Source organism: Macaca fascicularis, chromosome X (genome assembly GCF_037993035.2).
Source record: "Macaca fascicularis isolate 582-1 chromosome X, T2T-MFA8v1.1".
NCBI classification, from domain to species: Eukaryota; Metazoa; Chordata; class Mammalia; order Primates; family Cercopithecidae; genus Macaca; species Macaca fascicularis.
Genome location: NC_088395.1, coordinates 156,654,106 through 156,681,679, shown reverse-complemented (window position 1 = coordinate 156,681,679; position 27,574 = coordinate 156,654,106). Strand labels below are relative to the sequence as shown.

The window sequence follows — 27,574 nt, the reverse complement described above, 5'->3', positions numbered from 1 at the left end:
CAAACCTACAGGAGTTGTAACTACTTGTTTCAGGAGAGAAATGCGGTTCTATCATGGTTATTGAATGCAGGCGAAAGTTGACCTATAAGAGACAGGACAGTGAGTCTTTTATCTCACTGCAGCAGATTTCCTTTATATCAATGTCAGGTTTGTTACTGAGAAAATGGAATATGACTCTGTGACGTCAGTGTTTCTGGGGAGATAATTTAGTTAAAAGGTTGTGCTACAACATTGTTCTAAGCCATCACCTTTGGGCTCATGCTAACTCCAAAAAATATACATATGTAACATTTCAGAATTATGCGTGGTGAGTTGTTCCTACGCCTTTTGTTCTTAAATAGTCAGAGGTGAAAATGTGCTTTGTCTCATTAATTTTGGGGGGATTGATATTTAAGTACTAGTTTTTCCTATTATAAGGCAGAAAATAGGGTTTTTTAAACCCTGTAAGAATGAAAGTCACCTCAAAACTGTCAATATAGCAACCCCATTTTCCCTTGAGTACTCTAATATTAAACACTCTACTCCCATAAATCCTTTTATGCAAAATACAAAAGCCTTCCTTCAAAGTAAATTCCCATGTTTCTAGGCCCCAAAGGGTAGACAGTAGCTGGGATAATGGATAAAGCATTAAGGTAGCTTGAATTAAAACACCACCAAAAAAAGCTGAGGTGGATGGTAGTGGTGAATTTCAGTTAAGATTTAATAATGGCATTATCCTTTAGTTTCTGATAGAAAAAACAAGTCTTGATCTTTTATAAACTGGAAAGAAAAACACCATATTGTGGCATAATCCAAATATAAGCACACAATGTTGGTTTTGAGAAATCGCAGCGTATGAGACTAGGAAAAGGAGACTTAGTTTTTGGTTCTGGCTCTTGCGCTGGCTCCCTAGGCAACCCAAGACAAGTAATCTCAGATAGCAAAGGCCTCACTTCTCTATCAATAGAATGAACAACTTGGATTGGCTAAGGGCCAGCAAAATTCAGCCCAGGTCTTCAAATTAAGACTGTTTTTTTGTTGTTGTTGTTGTTTTTGTTTGTAACACTTCAAAGGGGTTGAAAAAACAACACACAAAGAAGAATACACAACAGAAATCCGATGTGGCCCACAAAACCTAAAATATTTGCTACTGAGCCCTTCACAGAAAACGTCTGCAAAGCCCTGCACTGGACTGGTGGTTCACAGTCACCCGAGACACCTGAACACATCCCCAACTTCTGGGTCCCAGCCTTCAGAAATTATCTTAGCAAAGTTACCCAACTCTTTGGAGCCTCAGGCTCCCCATCTACAATATGCCCATCTCAGAGGGCTGCACTTGAGGATCAAATGCAAAGCACCTAGCATGTGTTTGGATGGACACAAATGCTCAATACATGGTTACTATCATAGCAAAATGTACCTCGGAAAATAACCTAAGCAAAAGTTACGAAGGTTATTAGAGGTAAGGACACATCCTGTTAACAGAGGGCAAAATCTCTTCTATTCCTCCTTCCTTCATGGTAACACATGACATGAAGGGGCACCAGGAGCAAGCTAGAGCAAAAACTAAAGTGGTTTAAGAAATTTTATCAGCCGGGCGCGGTGGCTCAAGCCTGTAATCCCAGCACTTTGGGAGGCCGAGACGGGCGGATCACGAGGTCAGGAGTTCGAGACCATCCTGGCTAACCCGGTGAAACCCCGTCTCTACTAAAAAATACAAAAAACTAGCCGGGCGAGGTGGTGGGCGCCTGTAGTCCCAGCTACTCGGGAGGCTGAGGCAGGAGAATGGCGTAAACCCGGGAGGCGGAGCTTGCAGTGAGCTGAGATCCGGCCACTGCACTCCAGCCTGGGCGACAGAGCCAGACTCCGTCTCAAAAAAAAAAAAAAAAAAAAAAGAAATTTTATCTATCAAGTTCTCTTCCCACTCAGTCAAGCTAACAAACTGACCAGTTCCTCGAGTCCTTGTATTTGGTGATTGCAGTGGGTCCCTCACGTGGGCACTATTTCCCAGGCACTTTTGAAAAGCTTGTTCTTAAGGGAAGAACCACTTTCAGGGCCTTAGATGAACATGAGATCTTGATTTTTTTTTTCAAATCCACATTAATTTTCTACTATCATTCAACATTAACGTGCCTTGTTCTTTGCATAAGAAAGTATCGAATCTCTTACTTTACAAGTAATATCTAGACCATAGGAATTTTCTCCTCTACTTGTTGCGCCTCCCATTTTTTCAATTCTTGAGATCACACCCAGAGGAACATCAAGTATTAGAGCAGAATCCTGTAATGGACAAAAATACAATAGTCAGTATTTCTGTCAGTATAATTAAAACATCAAAAAACATATAAAAACAACCATATGCTTTCAGGGTGATTTTACCTTGGCCCTTTTAGCACTTTATGAACAAAAATATGATACAGATCACACATGACAGAGCAAGCATTAAAACAGTCAATTATGCAATCAAAATGCATCCCCAAACATTTGCCATTGTGCACTGCCTCCGGAGTCAAGAGTAAACTCCTAGGTATACATTCCCAGGATATCCGTGATGTCACGTCTAGCCTGTTTCCGTAGGATTCTCTCCCACAATATTCTGCACTCCAACTAAGTAAACTTCTTCATTCTTCAGATGCTTCATCCACAATCAGGCCATGTGCTTTGCTCAGGGTGTTCCCTTTGCCTAGAATGATCTATCTTTCCCAACTACCAAAATTCTCCCCATGACTTTTGCCTTGGCTCAGCAAGCATCACCTCTAATGAGGCCTTGCTTCCCAGTTAGATCAGGCAGAGGTCATCACTTTTTCCTCGGAAGTTCCACAGCACTTCATTCAGACTGCTGTTAATCACTTGCTTCACTCTGCCTTGTTACCACAAATTTACACATCTGTATTCCCCCACTAGAAACCAAGCATCTGGAAATGGTGCTTGTCTCTGGCATGGGTGCACTTCCCAAAGCAGAAGCACAGCAAGGCTTCTCCATCATTTGCTATCCAACGCTGGGTGCAAGTGGTCTAGAAGACTGCTGGCATAATGAAATCATGTCAGTCAAGTAATAGCACATTCATCACCAGGAGATCATCACAGCAGCTGCCATGTAGGAAATACCTCTATCTTCTGTGCCAGGTACTACAATAGGGGCTTTGCACACATCATCTCATTTTATCCTCACAACCATTCCAGGACATAGGTGAAGTATCCCTGTTTCCTGAGTTTTTCAAAGCTTCAATAACTTGTTTAGTAAGTATATGGCAGGGTGGACATTCAAGGCAATGCCAGAAAACACACATTAAAAGCGCCATAAAAATCGTCCTACTCTTTGATCCAATAATTTTGCTACTAAGAACTTATGGCTATCACTTAACAAAAGGAAGATGTTCAATGGAGCTAGAGGTAGATAACAGGGTAGAAAAAACTATAGTCAACTTGATGGAACAAGTATACACACAGCTATTAAAATAATTATGGTACATGGAAAAATAAGTTTAAGTGGGAAAAAGCAGCATACAACATATGTGGTGACTACAATAACATGAAATATCTATCTACAGGGACAAAGACATGAAGGGCTACACCATTTTTAATCCAAAATTTTCTTTCATGCTGTGACAGATGAGTTTGAAAAATAAAGAAAAAAATTTTTAAGGGGCATTTGATTTTTTGTTCTTTAAAAACCTTTTGGGGCTACAAATAGTTTTTCTTTTCTTTTCTTTTCTTTTTTTTTTTTTTTTAACAGATAGGTTCTTGCTCTGTTGCTCAAGCTGGAGTACAGTGGCTCACTGAAGCCTCGACGTCCCAGTCTCAAGGGATCCTACCACCTCAGCCTCCCAAGTACCTGAGACCATAGGCACACACCACCAGCCACAGCTTTTTTTTTTAAAAAAAGATGGAGTCTCACTCTGTCACCCAGGCTGGAGTGCAGTGGCACGATCTCAGCTCACTGCAACCTCCGCCTCCTGAGTTCAAGCAATTCTCCTGCCTCAGCCTCCTGAGTAGCTGGGATTACAGGCATGTGCCACCATGCCTGGCTAATTTTTGTATTTTTAGTAGAGACGGCGTTTTGCCATGTTGGCCAGGCTGGTCTCAAACCCCTGACCTCAGGTGATCCAGCCGCCTCAGCCTCCCAAAGTTCTAGGATTATAGGCATGAGCCACCATGCCCAGCCAAAATTTTTTAAAGTTTTTTGTAGAGACAGGGTCTTACTGTGTTGTCCAGGCTAGTCTCAAACTCTTGGGCTCAAGTGATCCTCCCACATCAGCCTCCCGAGTAGCTGGGAGTAGCTGAGACCACAGATGCATGCCACCATGCCCAGCTAATTATTTTGTATTTTTTGTAGAGATGGGGGCCTCAGCATGTTGTCCAGGCTGGTCTCAAACTCCTGGGCTCAAGCAATCCTCCTGCCTTGGCCTCCCAAAGTATTGGGATTACATGTGTGAGCCACTGCTTCCAGCCTTTTATATTAAAATACAATACAGAAAATAAGCAGTTATTCATAAAATATAAATACAGCTCATGGTTTATCTAGAAATTCAAAAAGTGTAAAGCTGTGAGCATCTGTACCATGGAATACCACTCAGCAAGAAAAATGAATGAACTATGGATACATGGAACCTGGAAGAATCTTAAGGGCATCATGTGGAATGAAAATCGCCAATCTTTTTTTTTTTTTGAGACAGGACCTCACTTGTGTCACCCAGGCTGAAGTGCAGTGGTGTGATCTCAATGCAACCTCAACCTCCCTGGGCTCAGGTATACCTCTCACCTCCGCCTCCCAAGTAGCTGGGACTACAAGTACGTGCCACCACGCCTGGCTAATTTTTGTACTTTTGTAGAGAAGGGGTTTCACCATGTGGCCCAGGCTGGTCTCAAACTTCTGAGGCTCAAGCCATCCACCTGCCTCAGCCTCCCAGAGTGCTGGGATTACAGGCGTGGGCCACCACACTTGGCCGAGAAATGCCAATCTTAAAAGGTCAAGTGTTATGTGATTCCTTTTATATAATGTGCATGAAATGACAAAATTATAGAGAGGGAGCCCAGAGAAGTAGTTGCAGAGGTTGAGGGGAGGCATAGCGTGACTCTAGAGGGGCAGCATGAGCGAGTTCTTTTGTGGTGACAGAACAGTTCCATATCTTGATTATTGATGGTGATTACCTGGGATCAAATGCTACAGAACTGTGCGTAAAAGCACACAAAAAATGAGTGTATGGAAAACACTGCTGAAATCCAAGTATGGTCAGTCTAGTTGTGCCAGTCCACTTCCTGGTTTTGATAAAGGGCTGTAGTTATCGCAGGGAACTCAGTAATAAGTGTAAAGGACCTCTTCTATTTTTGCAAGTTCTATGAGCTCATAATTATTTCAAAATAAAAAAGCAAAAAAGTGTATGAGTATAATTATCATAATGTAGAGAAAATAGTACAAGCTCTTAGGTGGACAAAACTGGCTCAATCTGAATCCTGACATTCACTAGCTGATAACAGTGGCGAGTTACTATCGCTCAGTCACATTTATCTGAAAGTAGGGATGATTACAGAAAATGAGTTTAAAGTACCTCGCGTCGTGCCTGATGACAGTAGCTAGAAAACAATGGAAGTTATTATTATTATGGCAAAGAATATCTTAGTACTTGGAAGATGTAATTGTGCTCTTTAACTATAGTGGATCAGTATGCTCTAGCAAGCATCTAACAGATCTTACTGTTTGTACCTATAAGGAGGAATGTCACGGGGTAAGACACCTCATGACATGACTGAAACCTAAATGCCCAAAGAGAAAAATACCACTCAGTAACAGTATATGTATATAAGCAGCATATTATCATGTATTTACTTATCAATACAGTACAGTTATTTAAAACATAGTATCAGTCTGTAATTATGCTTAGATATACTATATTGAGATTTGAGTGTCTGTGAACTGTATTCTTAAATGTCAAATTTATACCTAAAATACATAGAATAGACACTAAATAAGTCTGATACTCTAGTATCAACATGGAAGCAAGGATGTTTTAAAAAAGCAGAAGAATTAAAAGTGAGCTAACGCCTTGCTACTCTGTCTCTGTACAGAGGAAATTTTATAGCTCAAAGAGCCCTGGCGCTACACAGAAAAAAGAAAACAGGACGCTGAGGAGAACCAGCCAGCTTCTGACCAAAGGCACCCACCGTCTAATGACGCTACTTGCCACATTCTCCCTGTATGACACATTCAAGATCAGATAACCCAGCAGGCCAAACTGGAAGATCCAGGAATAGGCAAATTAGTTGAACTCTCTGGATACCTGAGTCATCAGTATCTAAATATCATTAAATATTTAAGGATTTTCAAAGGCCCATTCTAACTCAAAAGTCTGTGCCTTGTACTTCTATCTACCTAAAATAATTGAGATGTAAATATGTTAAATAAGCTAAAACAATGCATATTCTCTCTCTTTCTCTCTGTCTCTCTCATACACTAAGTAACAGAAACTCTACTGAGCCCTAGGCTAGGGTTCATGAAGTTAAGATGCAGAGTTGCCCGCATGGAGTTCAGGGCCTAGCTCTATCTGGGAGATAAGACACATGGACTCAAGTAACTACAATGCCAGGTTGCTAGTGCCAAGAGCCATAGGAAAAGTCCACAAAGTGGAATGGGAGATCAGAGGAGGGCAAGTCATATCTGATGATTAGATAGCATGAAGGTTCTGTGGCAATGACTACATTAAAAATGATCCTTAAAGGATGGATCAAAAGCAACTGGAGACTGGCATTTGAGAAACAAGTAAGAGTCATATCAGCTGCACATGTGGGAAAAGCATGGGGAGTTTATTTTAAAAAAAAAAATGTAGGCCAGGTTTCAGTGACGGTGATGGGAATTTCCTGGGGAGTACTGCAGGGCTAGGATCAGGGAGACTGAGATCTAAAGGATGCTTCTGGAGCACAGGAATGCCACCATCAAATGGTGTTTTACGAAGATTCATCTAGCAGCACTGAGAACTCTGGACTAGCAAGAAGTGGGCTACACCCACTCCTCAAAACCATGAAAGCTGATACTTGAGTACAAGTGAGAGGCTATGAGGATCTGGAAGTGGAGAGGGACCGAGGTAGAAAGCAAAAGAGACTAGCCACTGGGGAAGACTCAAAGATGAATCAGCTTTAGGCCAAGATCTCTGGGATAAACAGTGGTGGTACCAGCAAAAGATGTGAAGAACACAGGAGGGGGTTTTAGAGAAAGATGAACATGACCAATTTTAGAAACTCTGGGTTTGAGATTATGATAAATGAACCAAGTACAGATATCCAGGAGATGGCTGGATATAAAGAACTGACGAGATCCTAAGGGCACCTCGAACTCAAAATGTCCAGAACTAAATACAGTTCTCTCTCCAAACTACATTATTCTCCAAAGTTCCCTATCTTAGTGGCTGGTTACAAAAGCTAGAAACCTAGGAGTCACCCCTGGTATCCCCCTCTCTACTATCCTTAAGCCAGTCTCCCATGTCTGCCTCTTAAATCAGTCTCAACTCTGCTAACCACTCCAATTCTATCAGCAACTTCTCCAGGCCACTGCCGTAGGTGCAGTGGTCTCTATATCTACTATCGCTCCCCCTACAGTACCCAGGGTGATCTTTTAGAAGACCACATCTGATGCTATCATTCCTTGGCTCACACCACTTCGAAAGTGGTGTGAAAAGCTTCAAAAGCTTCTCATTGCTGAACTCTAAAAACCCAAATCCTGGCCAGGCACAGTGGCTCACACCTGTAATCCCAGCACTTTGGGAGGCCGAGGTGGGCAGATCACCTGAGGTCAGGACTTCGAGACCAGCCTGGTCAACATGGTGAAACCCCGTCTCTACTAAAAATACAAAAATCAGCTGGGTGTGGTGGCAGGCGCCTGTAATCCCAGCTACTCGGGAGGCTGAGGCAGGAGAATCACTTGAACCCGGGAGGCGAAGGTTGCAGTGGGCCGAGATTGTGCCACTGCACTCCAGCCTGGGGGACAAGAGCAAGACTTTGTCTCAAAGTATGCTCCATCTTTATAATCAACAAAAGAACCATCAAATTGAAAAGGATTCAAGAATTTTTGGGTAACACGCTGCCTGAAGAACTGAATCACTGTGTCACTATCTTTTAGAGAAAAGCCAAACAACAAATTTATCCTTGAATTTAATCCAGGAAAAATGTGCTGTTTCTGACTTGTCATCAGAAAATGAAAACTCTATATCCAACATGTTTCTCATCTTGCCAGCGGTCCTGAACCTAGAGCCAAATTATACTACCCAAGGGTTATGATCTGCTCAACTGGAAGCCTTAAAAGCCCCCATTCCTTTAGCTTCCTCCACATTTCCAATATTCCATTCTATTTTAAAAAGGGATGTGTGAAATGACCAGGAGTGAGAAATACCAACTTTTGGATGGTGATTACCTCTGCTGTAAAGAGGGAGGAAAGGATGGGATTACTTCAGCTGGGTGGTAGACCCACAGACATTTACATTACTTTTCATAAGCTTTCTATAGTAAATACTTCTGAACGATTTTTAAGAGGAGTAGGGGGCAAATGGCAGAGACGGGGCGGGGATGAATTATGTTCTAGGTGGATAAAATGGCTGCATGAGAAGTCCACAGGTGAGGAGGCAGAGGGCTTGTTTAGGAAGACCAAGTTGCTTACGGGAGCCAAAGCATGGGGTGTACACACAAGGGAGGGGGGAAAGAGCAATGCTGGGAAGATAAGATGGCAGCAGAGTGGTGAGGACTGTGAACACCTGGCTAGGGAATGTGCGATAAGGTGGGAAAGAAGTGTTTCTGAGTAAGGGAATAAGAAGATTGAGGGTATGTCTTAAGGAGCAGATAGAATAGAAGGGAGAGACACTGAAGTCGGGGAGGCCTAGCTGAAGGAGACTGCCAGGGCCTAGGAGACAGACACCGGGGATGAGGGTAGAGCAACATGACTAGAAAGGATGAGGCAAATGTGATGAAGTCTACAGAGAAGTGGGGATGGGTAGACAGAGAAGACTCCAGGGTGATGAGAAGAAAATGGCACCATTAAGAGATACAAGAACACCAAAAGAAGGAACTGGGGGGAGGGAGAAAATTGAGTTGAACAATTTCAGCTTGACAGTGAGTCCAGGAATCCAGGTGAAAATTCAAGGGATCTCCAGCAGGCAATAAGGAAAGAGAAACTGGGGCTCAAAAGAGAGGTAGCACTATGGGAAAAAAAAAAAAACATGGCCAGGGTAGCACCTGCTTTGCCTATCTGTCAGCTGTTGTCATGCTCAGATGAAAGAGTCAATGGAAAAGGCTGAGTAAACTCTAAGGAGCTTTGTTACTATACAATTTCATGTGCATGGAAGTGACTAAAGCAAAGGGGGTAGTTTAAAGCCATGGGGAGAATAAATGCAGAGCAGCTTGCTGAGGTCTGGAAGCTGCAGAATCTTTACAGAAAGAGCAAGGTGGATGACAGCTGCGAGAAAGACCCAAGGACTCACATCTCCACGGAATCTGTTCTCACTGGGGCTCCTGTGAGCCTCCTCCTCCTGGTCACACACTCCATGGCCTCTTTTCATTCTTTATCTTACTGAAACTTGCAACATTTCACACCATGGTCTGCTCCCTTCCTTCTTGAGATTCTTCTCTCCTACTGACTTCCATCACAGCCCTTTATCCAGAGATTTTCTACTGCTCTGACTCCTGCCACTTGGTGGTCTCCACTGGCTCTTCTCGCTCTCCCCACCATGGAAAAGTGTCCATGTCCCCCAGGGTCCTCTCCTTAGCCCATATCTTTTTAATGTTACATACTCTTCCCAGCTCATGAATGTCTGTGGTCTTTAGTGCTACCAATATGCTAATGACTTCAGAAGCTTCAGAGTCAGGTTTCCAACTGCTTCTGAGCCATTTCCACGTGGTAGTTGTAGAGTTGTAAGTCCATGCCTTCAGACTAATTTCCCCATTGGGCTTATCTACAACATATTCCTTCTCCTATAATATAATGTCTAGTCAGATGAATGGGAGCAGCTCCTATCATTCAAGTGAAAGTTTGTTCAACTCCTCCCTCCAAATGGCCACTCAAGCCCTCCAAATCTATCATGGCTATCCCCTCTTTTCTATCTTCACTATGACTATATTAAGGCCCTTATCACTTACCTGGAAAACTAAAATAACTTCCTAGTTGGGCTTCCTGACTTCAGTTTCTCCCTCCCCTAACCCATCACACACGCTGCAGCCAGAGTTCTCTTCCTGAAATCACACTGGATATGTCATTGTCTGTGTGACTTGCATACTGCTTAACTGTGACTTATGAGACTCTTAAGGCTGCTGACTCTTCTTCCAGCCTCATCCTCTTCTGTTCCCCACTCCTCCCTCAACCCCCAATGTTCCAGCTCCAACCGATCATTCAACCATCTTCATAACAAATGGTGCTTTTCCATATCGTTATACATGCGATACAGAAAAGCACCATATAGATATGGAAACTCTCTACCTGATAGGCTCCTTTTTCCTTCCTGTCCAGAAAATTGTTACCATTCAAGAGTTGGTTCAAGTATCATCTCCTCTATAAAGCATTCTGTGACTTGCCACACTGGCATAATCGTCTTCTCCCTTGTACGTCTTCTCCCTTCTCACAGCACTATGCATACCACTGCAGGCTTTGTCATATTATACCACAATTACTCAACTCTATATCCTATGAGGCTGTGCAGGCCTCAAGGTATAGTATTATGCACCTTGCACAGTATTACATTCACCATGGTGCTCAGTGAATGTTTCTGGAATGAAGATATGAATGCCTGAATGAACGAGGGTTAAGGTGTCTTTCTCATGCACTAGAGCACCTAAACACAAAGTGCTCCTGGAAGGAATCCTGAAAGCAGTCTTACTCATGGTAGTCTACCAGATTACAAAGTATCACCTACCTACGGTAGGCCCTACTATAGTCACAACATTAACCCAAAGCCAAATTCCTTAGTACTCTCAAGGCCAAAAGGTGGCTATGGGATTTCTCAAATCCAGAAGCAATGTTAGTATTCAAGATGCCACAATGTAGTAGGAGCCACATTGTTGTCAAACCACAGTGACTAGGCCTTTGCCCTCTGAGCAGCACTAACAACATAGGAGCCCATTTCCTCCAAAGTTCACTCAATACAATTTTACTGTGTATTACTGTCTACCAGGACACTGTACTAGCTAGGTATGAAGGACCAAAAGGACTTAGCATTTGCGAAGACCACAGACACAGCAGCAAATAAATATGACAGAATCCATTCATTCAACACACAATGACTTAGCATCTTCAATGTGCCAGACTCCTTCCCAAGAACTGAAAGAACATCAGTGAATAGACAGACAAGTATCCTTGTTCTTAGACCACAAACAAGATGAATCAGTGAAATATATAACATAGGAGATAGTGACAAGCACTCAAGAGAAAAATTAAACACAGAAAAGAGGTATTAAAAGTTTAGCTAAAGGGCCAAGGAAGGTTTCATAGCAATGTGTTAACACAGAGGCATGAAGAAAAGGCTGCAGGGACATCAAGAAGGAATGATTCCTTCAAGAGAAGCTGGGGAAGACTCGAGAGAGGGCGTAGCTCTTGAGGTGGGTTCTGAAGGATGAATAGCAGCTTCTGAAGGGGTGGAGAAAGGGCATCCAGGTTCCGTGAGAATGGCACATGCATCATGGGAGAAGGAAAGGCTCTGAGTAGTTTGAGAACAGTGCACTTGGGGAGAAGTGATGTAAGTCAAGGTTGGAAGAGACAGAAGGACTTTTATACCATACAAAGAGAATGAATTTTACTCTGTGGGCAACAGGGAACCGATGATAGTTTTGGAACTGAGAAGCAAGCTGGTTGGCCTCACTCTAAGGATGAACACAATGGAGACAGGGTGCGGGCCAGAATGCGGGGGCAGACCATGCAAGGAGGGCTAGGTAGAAGCAAGCCACTGTGGCAATCTTAGGACATGGCCACTGTTCCTCTACTTCCCTGGGCAACAGGAGGCAGGGAATGTGCCCTTGACTCCTTACAAAATAGCAGAGCTAACTCCAGAATCAGACCACACACATTTGGACTCATCACTCCCACTGCAGTGTTTACATACCTGAAACAAACAGGTGTCCACTTCAAAATGCCAGTGAGATGACAGCTCTTTGTCAAACATGCAACAAAATATTTTCAGTTTGCAGCAGAATCCACAATTAATGTTCTTGTTTAGGACTTTAATTGAAGAAACACTATGATGACTATGTTTTTAGACTCCTGTATAACCATTTAAATGGCATTCTTTATATGATGTTTTCTGCTGTCAGCTGCTTGCTTTTATACTTGAACTAAATGTTGTGGCCAATTGCTTAAAATGTTTATGTAAAACTTAGTGGAAGAAGAAATAAGTTAGTAGTCAGTGTCAGACGGGCATTTTATTCACCCACTCAGCACTAACTCCATCCTCTAGGGCATCATATACAAACAAAAATAAAACTTGCTGAGAATTCTCCCAATTGTAAAAGTAATACATGTTCATTCTGGGTTTTTGAAAAATATTGACAAGTGAAAGGAAGAAGACAAGACATGCATAATCCCTCTCTTCAGATAACCCAAATACCGAAACCTTTGGTGCATTTCTTTCCAGCCTCTTTTCTACAGACAATTTTTGTTCTTTGTAGTTGAGGTCACACTACATACACAACCTTGTCATATCATCAGTTTGAATAACTTCTCCAGTTCATTATCAGTGACAGCACAAGGTGGAACTGGGTACACAGTCAAGTGTGGGCAAGTCAAAAAGCCAAGAGTACAAACAGCAAAAGGGACCATAATGTTTAATTGCAACTTTTGGTAATTCTCACATACATTAGCATAAAATCTTTCAATCTATCCTAATTTGATCCTTGGGAGCTATACAGAATAAATTGAATCCCTGCTCCACAGAAAGGCACTTAAAATATTCAAAGATGGGTCCATCATGTCCCTTTTTAGTCATCTTTTCTTCAGGTAAGATCAGCATTTATTTTGATCACTGCTCAAACTGCAGTCCCTTCACTAACCTGGTTATCTGTGTCTGAACTCTCTTCGGTTTGCTAATGTCCCTCTTAAAACTTGGTATCCGGCTTTGAACACAACACTTCAGATGGGGCTATTGTTACATTTTGTCTGGCAATTATGTTATACTTCTGTTAACTCAGCCTAGGTGAATATTAACTTTTTAATCAGTCATATCCAATTACTGGTTCAAATAAGCTTGGATCTGTTAAGACAGACCTCCTATCCTTTACTGCTAACAACTGATAACAACCGAGTAATTATTATCTATATTCAATTTTATATTATTAGTTTTGCTCCAATATCCTACCCAGTTAAGATCATTTCAAATCCTGATCCCGTCACCTAGCACACATTGGCTAGTATGGGGTTTTTCTTATATTGGAAATGCATGTGTTCTATGTGCTCCTCTGCAGTACATCACAAATGCTGGAAAGGAAGGGCCCCACACAGCAAGATGTTAGCGACCACCCTTCCTAGCATTAAGCCTGAAATCCATAGGCTATAACTCCACCTAAGTGTACTGCCACCATTCGGCCCAGGTATTTTTCCAGGGTCTGTCACATGGCCTTGGTTCCATCAAGACAATGTATCAGTAACACTCCCAATGGTTGGTTTCTTTTCTAAGTACTTAAAAATCATCTGTTTAAAATTATTATTTGTAGAATTTTTGCCAATTGTTGCCAAGAGTGAACATCCAGCTTGTTAATTTTCAGAATCTTCTTTCCCATTCTGGAAAGCTAGAACATTCACTCATCTCTACTCTTACTTAGAAGTTTGAATAGAGTCACATAAATAAAATGCCCTGTGGCCTGATCCATGTACCTGTCCCTACAAGCACTGTGCTAGAGGAGATTCCAGAAGTTGGGGCAGCTATAAAAGTGGCTCCCACAGCTAAGGCAGTAGGGATAATAAACAGCATTTTTTCAGAATTCAGACATAATAATGAACACCATAAAAGAAAAAAAGATTAAAAGATATGAACTAATCTAGGTTAGAACTGTCCTAAAAAATGCTGGGGTAAAAGCAATAAAACAAAAGCTACATTTCCCCGACAGCCTCAAGGTCACCTGCATAGAAGCTGCTGATGGGCTACTCTCTGTGAACCCTGGACCTCTTCCCCATTCACATCTCATCAAAATATACCTCCCCTTCAGGCTGACCTGGGCAATGACAACCCACCACATCTACTGGAAGTCCTTCAGTGACAGCCACAGCAGCTACTCACTCTCTCTTCCCTTTCTGGGGCACCTCTTTTCCATGTTATTGTCCTAGCGATGGAACATTCCTTGAAATGCTGTGACAAACCTTTCATGGTCAGGGATTGAAAAGGTAGAGCGGCAGTAAGCCATACCATAGTCATCCTAGTTCTATACTACTACCTGGTGCTTTAAAATTGAACACTCGGAAAAGTTCTAGAACAGTGGGCTTTACCCAGAAATTCACACTCCTCTGTGATACTTTAGAAAATATAACTGTGCCTGGACCACAGGCCTGGATATTCTGATGCAGTCTCTCTAGGACAGCTGTATTTTTTTATTTTTAACTTTTATGGATACTGTGTTGTTAAGCTCCACAAGTAGGTTTCATATGTGCTTCCAGCAAAGAACCACTGTTCTATACCTAACTTCTCCAAACTAGCAAATGGTTACAATTACTAACCCCTCCCCCACCATTATGAGGGACAAAACTTTTTTTTATTTACCCTGTTCCTTACATATACAAATACAAGTGTTAGTGTTAAATGAGTTTTGTAGAAGCAAAAAATTAAGAGTTGAGAAGCAAATATACCCCATGTTAATTTGACCCACAGTCAATCTTGCAAAGTAGAAGAGAAACAATTTAGCAATATCTTTAACAGTTAGGGTCATCTTTATGGTCTTATATTCTACTTACCGTTTCCAAACTTCTTAAATAAAGACGATAATTTGTGATGTAAACTCTTCCCTTAATGGGGCCATTGAAAGGACATATGTAAATAACTTCTTTGTCTATTAAGATAAAAAAAGTACCCTAAAATAATGGAAATAGATACCAAGATACACAACAAATGGCACTAATTTAATATAAACTATTCAGCTAAGAATAACTACAATTTTAAAAATTACTGAAAAAGCTGAAAGCAAGCACTGGCAATGTTTCTACATTACCGCGCTGGGTTGAGTTGGGGTAACGGGGGAGCTAGTGGGGCCACATCACCTCCAGGCACTAACAGTGCTTCCCTGAGCTTTCCCACAATGCTGTCACTACCTGGGGCAAGATGACAGCAGCTCAACAGCAGAAGTGAATGAGAATACTGCTGCTGTTACCCTAAGGTGGTTGTAAAGGTAACTATTTGAGCTACTTCAGCCAGAGGAAGGCAACTCACCTGGGACAGTCTCATGGACTAACCACTAGACTGAAAGATGAGGCTACCAATCTCTAACCACAGAAACATAATCATGTTTTTAACAAATAAATGTCAGTAGTAGAAATCTTTCCAGTTTATTTATTTTATTTTTTTTTTTTGAGATACAGTCTTGCTCTATTGCCCAAGCTGGAGTTCAGTGGCGCAATCATGGCTCACTGCAGCCTCAACCTCTCAGGCTCAAGCAATTCTCCCACCTCAGCCTCCCCAGTAGCTGGGACTATGGGTATGTGCCACTGCACCCAGCTCTTTTTAATTTTTAGTAAAGATGATGTTTTGCTATGTTGCCCAGGCTGGTCTCCAATTCCTGGCCTCAAGTGATCCTCCTACTTTAGCCTCTCAAAGTGCTAGGATTACAGGTGTGAGCCACCACACCAAACCTCTTTCTCTTTTTAATAGTCTAGAATAGAGTTTGGCTAGGTTCATTTCAAACACTGAAGTGATATAAAACAGGTGGCCAAACGAATAGTACATCTTTGGTAGAATAAACATAAGGAGAAGCTAAACCAGAAAAATTAATTATAATAGAAATATGTCTCTCTTATCTTTCAAGGATGTCCTTGAATGTGTTAATGACTCGTAATGATTTTAAAATCCCTTTCTCCTCAAGTGCTAAATAAAAAATACTCAGTAAGGCTACTTCATGCTAGTTCCATTAGTTACTACCTAGGTTAAGGTTCAGGCACTGATACCTACCACCAAAACTTCATATATGAAGAGGATCAAAAGTAAAATATCTTCTTTGCTCTTATCCAGAAATTGGGATGAACACATCCCACTGATCTCCATTTCAAGACTAGAATGTGTGCAAGATTGTGGACTCAGAAGAGAATTTCTCACGGTGTATGGCTAATTCCCAAAGGTACCTCACTTGGGCTCGCCATCTAATTAGCACCAGGTTTTAGCCATTTAAGCTAAACAACCCAGATCTTAATTAATCAAAAGGTTCCCTGGAAGAATGGTAATCACATCCGCTTCAAATACATTGAAGTCTGAAAGGAGGGTGTCAATCCAAATATAAAATTTGCCCACAACATTAGCACTTGGCTTAGAAGCTGTCAGATGTTTCTATATTCTTAAGCCAGAGTGATCTAGCCCTTCCAAAGTTGATCCCTTCCTTTTAGTATACGTTTACCATGAAAAATAACATCAAAATATTACCTAAATACTAACTTCCATTTTCTGACAAATGAAAGATATTTTAAAGCAATATGTTCTCCTATATTTCAAAGAGGAGAATGCTTAAGCTTTCAAGCCTTTAAGTTTATCATTTTAAAGCATGCATCATTGACTGGAAATCATTTTGCTCTTAAAACCTTAAACCATGAGAGCTTATGGCTCCAATGAGAGACTTTCAAGAGATAATCCACATTTTTTTCCCCTAAATCATTCTCAGTCTTTGGTACAGACACAAGAGTATCACTACCCTTGTGAGCATGAAGCTCTTGAAAGAACTCTTTAATCAAGAAACGGATGCAGAGAATTCTGTGTTAACGCTTCCAAACAAAGCTAGCCTATTTATCTAAGTCTGACCGCTAAAGAGTAAGTGGGATTGAAGCCACCTGATCCTGCCAGACTTCTCCTCAAGTTATGCAAATCTTAATGTCAGCAGGTCCTTACCAGTGATTAGTGTTTCTCCTGGAAGTCGAGGAACAGCCTCAGGGAGATCCCGATTGACTCCATCTCGAGACGGCTAGAAACAAAACAGACGCATCAGAAGTAATGACATTACATTTACGCATTGTTTTTAAATATGCTTTTTAAAGAAAAAGCATTAGAGATTTAGTATTTGGGAAAACTGGCACAAAACTTCAAACAAAAAATACAATCTAGCACCAACATTAATTAGATGTGTCAACTTCTAGTACTAAATAATGCTAGCATGCTTTTCAATAATATTAATTTTTAAACTACATTTCCAAGCACTTTAAAGTTAACAGCTTTCAGGAAAGTGATAAAAAGTAAATATTAAGTGTATTCTATAGATACACATACACTGTGGCAGCTTTCTTTTTTTCATATTCAGCCATCTTTTGGGAAGACTAGGAAGGAAAACTTCAATTCCATAGAGGCTTAACTGAATAACAGTACAGCCATTAGCCAGAATCCTATTACAAGGCCCGAAAATCATTGTGATTACCTATTGAGTTTCCTATTTCACTAAGATCCTTCCTCACTTTTTACTTCCTCACATTTACTAAGATCTTTATCTTAGATAAGAGGAAAGAGTGGTCTGTCAGAGAACTTTTGAGCTCGCAAAAGTCTTAGGAACCATTTGTACAAATTCTTCACATCACTTTACTATTTCTCTAGGCTTCCTGGCTTTAGAGGTATTCCCAAGCATGTGCCTCATTCAATCACCTCCACAGCTCTGCTGGGCGGGCACAGTATTATTAACCATTACAACCTGCAGGTGAGTTCTCAGAGTCTAATTTGCCATTGATACCCATTGTCTTTCAGGTTATTCAGCCGCCCTAGTGGATTAATACAAAGATGTGTTGCAGGTGCTAGTCTGATGACATTTGAGGCACATCGGTAACATCCGTTTGGGCAAAAGGTTTTTTCTCAGCAATATTTCATTTTTTTTTCTATTTGTTGTCCAAAATCACACTGCAATCATTTCATAAGTTACTCATGCTTCCGTCAGAGCAGTTTTGTGGGTATTAAGTGAAAAAAAAATATATATATATATATATATATATATATATATATGCACACTTTTATTTTTTGAGACAGTCTTGCTCTGTTGCCAGGCAACAGTGGTGCAATCTTGGCTTACTGCAACGTCTGCCTCCCAGCTCCCAGGTTCAAATGATTCTCATGCCTCGGTCTCCTGAGTAGCTGGGACTACAGGTGTGTGCCACCACGCCCAGCTAATTTTTGCATTTTGAGTAGAGATGGGGTTTCACCATGTTGGCCAGGCTGGTCTTGAACTCCTGGCCTCAAGTGATCTGCCTGCCTTGGCCTTCCACAGTGCTGGAATTACAGGTGTGAGCCACTGTGCACACTTCTGTGAATTGTCAGAGGCTATGCAAATGGAGAGAATTATTATGAAACAAGAGAAATGTGAATTGCATATTTAGGTGAGATATAAGCTGTCAAAGAGGAGTGTTATGCTAAATTTTTTATGTTTTTTCATTCAGAGGCAGAATGAAAATTCCTAGCCAATTAAAAAAATTTTCTAGTACTTGTAAGCTAAGCATTTTAACCAGTTGGGCAAGACAAACTGTTCTCAGCCAGGAATGCCTTCCTCAATGAGAAGCAAAACCATACACCTTATATAAATTGTAAGAGAGAGAAGAAATTATCATCCTTTAACACTACCTCTCACTAACTAAAAACAGGTATAACGAGCAAATGCAATACTCAGTATACCTTTTAAATACCACAGTTCTGGGTCAACCACAAAATAAGGGAAGCGAATGTCTGATTAAAACAGGATAACATGGGATTAACACAGGATATACATTATATCAGAGCAGCATTACAGAAGGATTTATAGTTACATTCTTGAAATTACTCCTGTGTTTAGATCTGATTCTTGTACCATAAAAATACTTAAATACAATAAAAACATATAATCTTGGAGATGAGGATGGCCCTTGTAGGCACCCAAAACAGAAAATATAAAGATTGATATATGTGATTACATAAAAACTTTAAACTTCAGTATTTCAAAATCAAAACAAGATACCATAAATACAATTAAAAAGCCAACAATAAACCAGGAAGAAGACTTGTAACAGAGTATAGAGCTGATTATCAAAATAGAAGGAACAAGCCAGGTGTGGTGGTCCACGCCTGTAATCCCAGCACTTTGAGAGGCTAAGGCGGGTGGACAGCTTGAGGCCAGGAGTTCAAGACTAGCCTGGCTAACAAGGTGAAACCCCAACTCTACTAAAACTACAAAAATTAGCTGGGTGTGATGGTGCACACCTGTAATCCCAGCTACTCAGGAGGCTGAGGCACGAGAATCACTTGAACCCAGGAGGCAGAGGTTGCAGTGAGCCAGGACTGCACCACTGCGCTCCAGCCTGAGGGACAGAGTTAGACTCTGTCTCGAAAAAAATTTATGTACACACACACAGACACACACGGAACACATAATCAATAAGAATTCCACTCAAAACCCCCAAAAGCCAAATAGAGGACATGAACGATCACTTCACAAAAGAAATACAAACTAATAACAAACACACTTCTATTTATTTATTTATTTTGAGACAGGATCTCACTGTCGCCCAGGCTGGAGTGCAGTGGTAAGATCTCGGCTCACTGCAACCTCTGCCTCCCAGGCTCAAACAATCTCCCACCTCAGCCTCCTGAGTAGCTGGAACTATGAGCGCACGCCACCACACCCAGCTAATTTTTTGTATTTCTGGTAGAGACAGGGTTTCACTATGTTGCCCAGGCCAGTCTCGAACTCCTGAGCTAAGTGATCCTCCCACCTTAGTCTCCTAAAGTGCTGGGATTACAAGCATGAGCCACCTTACCCGACCATAAACACATTTTTTAAAAAAAGGTTAACCTCATTAGTAACCAAGTAATACAAATGAAAAGACCACCTTTTGCTCCCTTCTGATTGCTTAGGCATCCCTATCCACCTGGTGGGAGTATAAATTAGCCTTTCTGGTAGATAATCTTAGGGCCTTAAAGGGCCATGAATAAAGCTTATTTTAAATTAATCCCTTCCTTTTAATGCATATTCCAAAATCTCCCTCTAATTCCACAATCTCCCCCTGGATACCTTGAACCATTTTCTGTAAAAGTTGTATTTGTTTTGGTTATGCAACAATTTTATCATAACTAGAAAACAATGCCAATGTTTAGGAAGGTATAGCAGCCTGCTCAGCAGGCCTTAGCCCTCCAGTATGTCCTTCAGCAACCTTTCCGGTTGGAGGATTGCCTAGTACCTTAAACATAAGGTCTAGCAGTAATTTCACGAGACAGAGGTTTTCAAAAATGAAGTTATGTGAAAGGATTTACAAATGTAAAACTCACTTAACACATATAAGGCATCCAATCTAAAAGCTTTTCTGGGCCGGGAGCGGTGGCTCACGCCTGTAAATCCCAGCACTTTGGGAGGCCAAGGCAGGTGGATCACCTGAGGTCAAGAGTTCAAGACCAGCCTGGCCAACATGGTGAAATCCCATCTCTACTAAAAAATACAAAAATTAGCCGGGCGTGGTAGCACACGCCTGTAATCCCAGCTACTCGGGAGGCCGAGGCAGGAGAATCACTTGAATCTGGGAGGCAGAGGTTGAAGTGAGCCGAGATCGCACCACTGCACTCCAACCTGGGCTACAGAGCGAGACTCTGTCTCAAAAAAAAAAAAAAAAAAAAAAGGGCTTCATTCAATAGGCCAGCCCAAAATGACCTAATATTCAAATATGAAAATACAGGGAAAGAGATAGAAAAATTCAACTTACCCTCTTAATAGACTCATTCTCCAAGGAGTGTGAATTATATTTAGAAGTTGATGCAGAAGCCATCCTGGAAACTCTACCAAGAAAGACAACATTCAATATCAACTGAATTTGTATGCAATTTCAAACATACGTGACATCTGAGAGTTAAATATGGCAACTGAGAGCAAACGGTACTACTTTACAGGTTCCACTTCCATACTAGGCCCCAGTGGTAATGAGACATACAAACAACGAACCACAGCACAGGCAGTATGTGAGAGCTCCAATAAAGGTGCAGGGGACTGGGGAGAACAAACAAGAGAAGCTAAATGCACAAGGGAGCTCAGCAGAAGATGCCACATACATTCCAGGAATTTTTATTCCTAGTGCTCTAATTGCCATCTAAAAAAACTTAATGTTTATTAATTGTGCAACAGGCCTCAAATTTCCATATTCCTTAATTTTTGAAGATAATTTAGAGGCAGCCAAGCAGAATGAAAAAAGAATGGACAATTTAACTCGCACTATTTTCTCTTTTAAGAATTTTGTTTTCTCCAAATGATGACAGTTTAGAGTGGCATGGATTTGATTGAAATCAAATTAGTAAGATGTGATTTAATCAGTATTTTCTACGGAAAGTATATACTTCATTTAAATAATGCATATTCATCACAATTCGGGCATAAATGAAAGCATTATATTCGGAACACACACAAATACCATTTTAATGCAAGGATTTATTTAGACTTATGAAGATTACAGCAATAACAGAAAACTAAGCAATGCTTTGGTTACTTTATCAAAGTTTAGGACACAGATAGACACACATGAAGTCAGTGGGAGGTAAACCACATCCAATTCAACAAGGTGACTGTGGATATTTATAAAGATCTTTTTGCCAAGCTGTATTAAGAGCAACCAGACACACTAACAATATCCAGCAATGGAGAACATTAACCCATTTATGCTGGAGGTTGCAAATTATTTTTGTGAAAAATCAGACCTTGGTGATGACCTTGAGGAGTAGGATGTAAATAACTCCCACAAGCTTAGCATTCCAATAGTGGAACACTAGGCATAAATGGGTTAACACAACTTGGCACAAAACCTAGTGGGATTTAATAGCTTCACAGTACTGGCCACTGTCCTTAAGAAATAGTCAAGAGAGGTGACGAAGTCACAGACAAAGACAGCCACCAGGATGAAGAGGTGGAGAGATGACCAGATACAGGCCATCTTACAAGGCTGGGACTGTCAGGATTCCCCCATGAGAGTTCAACACTACAAAGCCAAGGCTTGTGTCTGTCTGGTTCGTGGCTGTATCCTGGTGCACACTGGAACTCACAACTATCTGGCGAATGAATGATTACATGGTAAATATACAATACTGTGAAATGTCATGATGGGGCAAACATGTATACTAGTTCACCAAATCCCAGAACACTGGAACTAGGCAACTACCACTGAGGCTTGAAAATTAACAATTACAGCAAAATGCATCTTTATAGAAAGAGATGCTCAAAAGAGCTGAAACTACCTACAGGTAGCACAATGCAAAATTAAAAGTAACTTTTAAAAAAGATATAATGAATAACACGAAAATGAATTAAATTCAGACAAAATAGTACAATGTGCTTTGAAAAACCCTTCTAACCTTAAGTTCATGTCCAAGCAAAATAACCCATTATTCTCAGAGACAGCAGAATGGATGAGATGAACTATGGAGCAAGTCAGATGTATCTGCTATGAAATTTTTCTACTCACTAAACAAGACGATATATTAGGGGCAGACTTTCTTCAGTAACTGATATAAAATTACCTTTTAGTATAGATACTTTAAAATGCTTCACTAATATAAGTCAACATTTTAAAACAAAAAGTTAAATTCTTACTATCAAGTCAGTAGAAAAAATCTAAAATCCTGGTTGTACGGTCAACTCAATCATCGTCACCACCCTGTTTATTCATGGGCCATAAAAGAACGATGAGTCTTCCTGCTGTTTCTGATTTTTACGAAAAAATTTCAATTTAAAATGGATATAAAGGAAGAAAGCCCTCATTTTCCCTTCATTTAACTGTTTCACTACAACTCATATACCATACAGTTCACCCTTTTCAAATGTACAATTTAAAGGTTTTTAGTATATCCAAAGTTGTGCCACCCATCACCACAATCAGCTTTAGAACATTTTTATTATCCCAAAGAGAAACCTCATACCCATTAGCAGTCACCCACCACTTCCAATCCTCCAGCAACCATGAATTTGCTATACTTTGCCTACTTTGGGCATTTTATATAAATGAAACCGAACAATCTGCAGTCTTTATATCTAAAGCTCTAATTTTTAGAGTAACACCAGACACTACTACTACTGTTGATAGTTGGATCAAGTTCACATCCGAGAAATCCAAGGGTCCAGATAACATGTGCCAGTTCCACAATGAGGCTTACTTTAAAATCTCATCAGTGAGCCTCTCTTTGTTGAATAGTTTTGATTGATCCCTGAAGTTTACTGAAGCTGGAACAGCATCATGCTGGTGTGTACAAATGTTGCAGCTGACTGCATTCAAATTCCAACTCTGCAACTCACCATTTGACCTTGAGTGGGTTATTTAACTTCTCTGGGCTTTGGTTGCTATTACCCCCATTTTACATCAACATTATTGGGTGAAACAAATGAATTAACACATTCATGAAGGGCTTGGAACCACACAGTATATCTGTTAACAAATTACTAGCATTTTTAAAATTTTTAATTTTTATGAGCACAAAAGGATAACTATTGAATGCCAATGTCTTAGCCAATTCTATAAATTAGTCCTGACCTTGGAAATACTAGGAGAAAAGTTAACTACTATAGGGATAGTGCACGGCTAGCAGCCACTCAGTTATAAAGTGCTTTTTGCTTAAAAAAAAAAGTACATGACAATAATGGCTCTAACAGGAAAATGGGAAGCAGTGTAGCACTTTGGCAAATGTACTAGACAGGTGTGCACAAGCCCTGGGCTGTCTCTAACTTACCAAGCAAAGAAAGTTCATCCATATATTCGTGTATAAAATGACTATGTTAGCGTAAAGGCAGTTGGATGATAATTAGAAGCTATAGTGAAGTCTACAAAAATCAGCTACCCTTTTGGTTACAGAGTATTTCATCCCAAAGCCCTAAGAATCAAGTTTTTATCCTTTTTATTTAAAAAAACAAACAAAAAAGTGTTGATTTTTGGCTACCTTGGCTTTACAGCAAAAATTAAAAGTTGATTCCATACATATATGTTAACTACGGCACTCTAACCAGAAGTAGACTTCTATCATTTTTTATCCCCCAAAATAACCTTTGAGATTATTTAAGCCCAACCCTCTCCTGTTACAGAGGAGATGAGGGGGGCCTAGAGGGTGTGTGACAAGGTCCTGGAGTGACTTACTAGCACGAGCAGGGCCAACTCTAGCCTAGGTCTCCTTGCACTGCAGAGTCCCTTCCACCTACAGAAAAGTGCTTGTAAGTGGTCTCTGGAAGGAAACCAGGTTGCATGTGACTGGTCCCAATCTCAGTAGAAGAGCTTGAGACTAAGAAACATAGTTAAGAGAATGCAACTCACCCAGCCAACCAACCTTTGGGGCCTCTAAGTTCCAAGAATTTTATCTGTTTTATTTATTTACAGCACCTGTAACAGTGCCTGGCACCCAAAAGATACTTCACAGGTATTTGTTAAATGAGTGAATGAACTGGGCAATTAAGGATTGGACAAGGAATGTAACAGTTGTTAGCAGCGTGATATTTTGCTTAAGCCAGAGGTTCACACAAACTCATGTTTGAAATGGCATGACAAGGCCTTGACTAATCAGGATGGTCCAGGCAGGGTGGTTCTGGGCAGCAGATTTAAGTGTATATACCCTTATACAGTTAACTGCAGGGTTAACTTATACCCCTTTGAAACAATTTGCACTGAAAATAATTTGAGCAATGCTATCTTCCCTTATAGACCTTTCCATGAAGCAGACATTTCAAATTAAGGTACAGTCGTCCCAGTACAGGGGGCTGGGATTGGTCAGTTGAATCTGTGGAAGCGGATACAAAACCTCTTTCACTGCATCCTTTTTCCAGACTAAGGAACTGTTTTCCCTTTTCTGTTGAATATGAAAAACAACAATACACAAATCTGAAGCACACATAAAAACATTTAAAAATGCATGCCATTTTAACCCTTATGTTAAAAATCTAAAAGCAGCAGAACTAGAAAATAATTTTGACCTCTGCCTCATAGAGCCTTTGCAAGCAAAATGTAAACACCACAGGGAGCTCTATTTCCCACTGTCACCTGATTTGAGATCAATGGCCCTGAGTGGTTTTTCTGAACTTTTCTGTATACAAACAAAACAGTGACAAAGGTATGCAGCCTTTGTCTTTTGATGAGCCTTAATGTGCTTTATGACTCTGTGTTGGCATTTACTTCAAGTTCAATCATGCTCTTTCTCTGGAAAGATGCTGCTTATGGAAACATACTGAGACTTAAAACTTGACTTCTAAAATTTGTCAGAGAACAAGCAGCCTCTCCGTTCAGAATTCCAGGTCTTTCTAAGGTAGTTGTCCTTACTTAGAAGTCTGTTTTGAAAAAGATGCCAAATCTCTTTGGTAGTGGTGCTCAATACTATCAGACTCGAAACTCCCTTTTTATAAAACAAATTTCTGTAAAGTCCCCTTTGCTAGGCTGAAATGAAAACCATGGATATCATCAATCTAAACATGATAAAAAATCAATATACTGTACTAACTCCAATATAAAGGAGAAATAAAAGGACAGTGATTTATAATAAAATAATGTATTTTTTAACGAATTACACCATAACCAAAACATCCCCCCATTTCCAATTTGGCCTCTAGGGGGAGTGTCACCCCCAATGAGAACCATTCACAGAGTTATGTACCTGGAGTGCTAGTAAACACAGGATTTACTATAAACTTATTCTGATTTTTTGCATTAAAGTAGCTCGGATTGTAGGCCACCTAGGAGGCAAAAAAATGAAACATACCTTGAGACGTCCTCAACCTAATCACTATGAACAAAGATAAATGTTTATATTCCAGCCATTTTGAGACCAGGTAAACCATCAATTTAACACACATATTTGCTTACTTGGGGGGAAGAGGTACTCAACTCACATGAAAATAAACTATGATCTGCAAAAGCAGAAGTTTGGTTCATTTTTATGCATTTTCCTTTGAACAAGGGATTGACAAACTTTTCGTGTAAAGGGCCAGATATCCAGACATTTCTGTTGCAACTACTCAGTACTGTGTTGTAGCACTGAAGCAGCAATATGGAAATAAACGATGGGCTATATTCCAATAAATTTTTATTTACAAAAACAGGCTGTCACGCCCTGCATTAAACTACTAAAATCATTCCCATGTGAACTGTCTTTAGCCAAAGTACATAATAATCATATTCTCTTAAACTAAAAAACAAGCTATTAACCCCACCATTGAGAGCTTGTCAAAATGCCACTATGCGCACCTACAAAACAGTGTGATACATCTGAAAAAAAGGAAGGGATTCTGTATTCAGACCAATTTGTGTTTCAGATCCCAATTCTGTCACTTAATTACTGCAGTTCCCAGTCTATAAAAGGGGCATAATACCAGCCCTCACAGTGCTGTCATGAGGAACAGGTAAAATTATAGCACAGTAGATGACACAACAAAGATGCTCAAATACCAGTTCCCTTCCTCCTACCAGAGATGCTTTATGCTTTTTTTTTTTTTTTTTTTGAGACAGAGTCTCACTAATGACTCGGCTTTTCTTTGGGGTCCTTTAGCCCAGACCCGAGAAGGTTCTGGGAAAGTAAGGAGATGTTTTGATCTGGCACCTTTGTTACTATCATAGTTATAACTATTTTTATAATTAGTTATATAATTATATAACTATATATTATATCTAGTTATATAATATATAATTATATATAGTAATTACATATAATTATATAATATATATTTATATTATAAATATTATAATATATTTATATATAATATATAATATATTATTTATATTATAATATAATATATAATTTATATATTATATTATATATAACTATATAATTATATATATAGTTATATATAATATAATATATAAATTATATATAGTTATATAATTAGGCTAGAGTGCAGTGGTACCACCTCAGCTCACTGTAACCTCTGCCTCCTGGGTTTGAGTGATTCTCCTGCCTCAGTCTCCCGAGAAGCTGGGATTACAGGTGTGCGCCACCATGCCCAGCTAATTTTTGTATTTTTAGTAGCGACGGGACTTCACCAAGTTGACCAGGCTGGTCTCGAACTCCTGACCTCAAGTGATCCGCCCACATCGGCCTCCTCCCGAAGTGCTAGGATTACGGGCATGAGCCACCACACCCAGCCCAATGAACTCTTAAGTCAGAACCCAAACTGGTGCTAATATGCTAGGCTGGTTGTCCACAAAATGTACCATATTCTTGATTGCCTAACCATTCTGCACACAGGTTTTCTAAGATGATCAATCTAATCTTGCCAAGACTCCAATCAGTCTTACGGCAGTTTACCTTCAAATATGCCTCCTTCCATTAAAAAAAGAAAATACTTGACTCCTAGCCCAGGGAAACTTTCTGTGAAATCCTTAACATACAGATCTCATCTCAATACTTTCCATTCAGGCTCAGGTATGTAAAAATAGGCTAGAAATCTAACTATGTTTACTCCAAAAAAGGATCCCCCTAGTAAGTGGCCTACTGTCCACATAGACACA

General features: G+C 40.3%; 1 protein-coding gene across 7 annotated transcripts in view; it reads right to left on the bottom strand.

The window, feature by feature from the left end:
• The window catches only part of MTM1 (myotubularin 1), a 101,494-nt gene that overhangs the window by 56,942 nt on the left and 16,978 nt on the right, over positions 1-27,574 (bottom strand). For 6 of the 7 annotated variants that reach the window (XM_045383190.3, XM_074028905.1, XM_015443999.3 and 3 more), the window contains exons 2-5: positions 20,822-20,894; positions 17,013-17,085; positions 14,882-14,976; positions 2,149-2,259 (exon numbers count right to left, since the gene is read on the bottom strand). In XM_045383190.3, the coding sequence (XP_045239125.1) occupies positions 2,149-2,259; positions 14,882-14,976; positions 17,013-17,085; positions 20,822-20,884 (342 nt within the window). In that variant the 5' untranslated portion in view covers positions 20,885-20,894. The remainder of the gene's footprint in view (positions 1-2,148; positions 2,260-14,881; positions 14,977-17,012; positions 17,086-20,821; positions 20,895-27,574) is intronic. The other variant, XM_074028906.1, reaches the window with a different exon arrangement.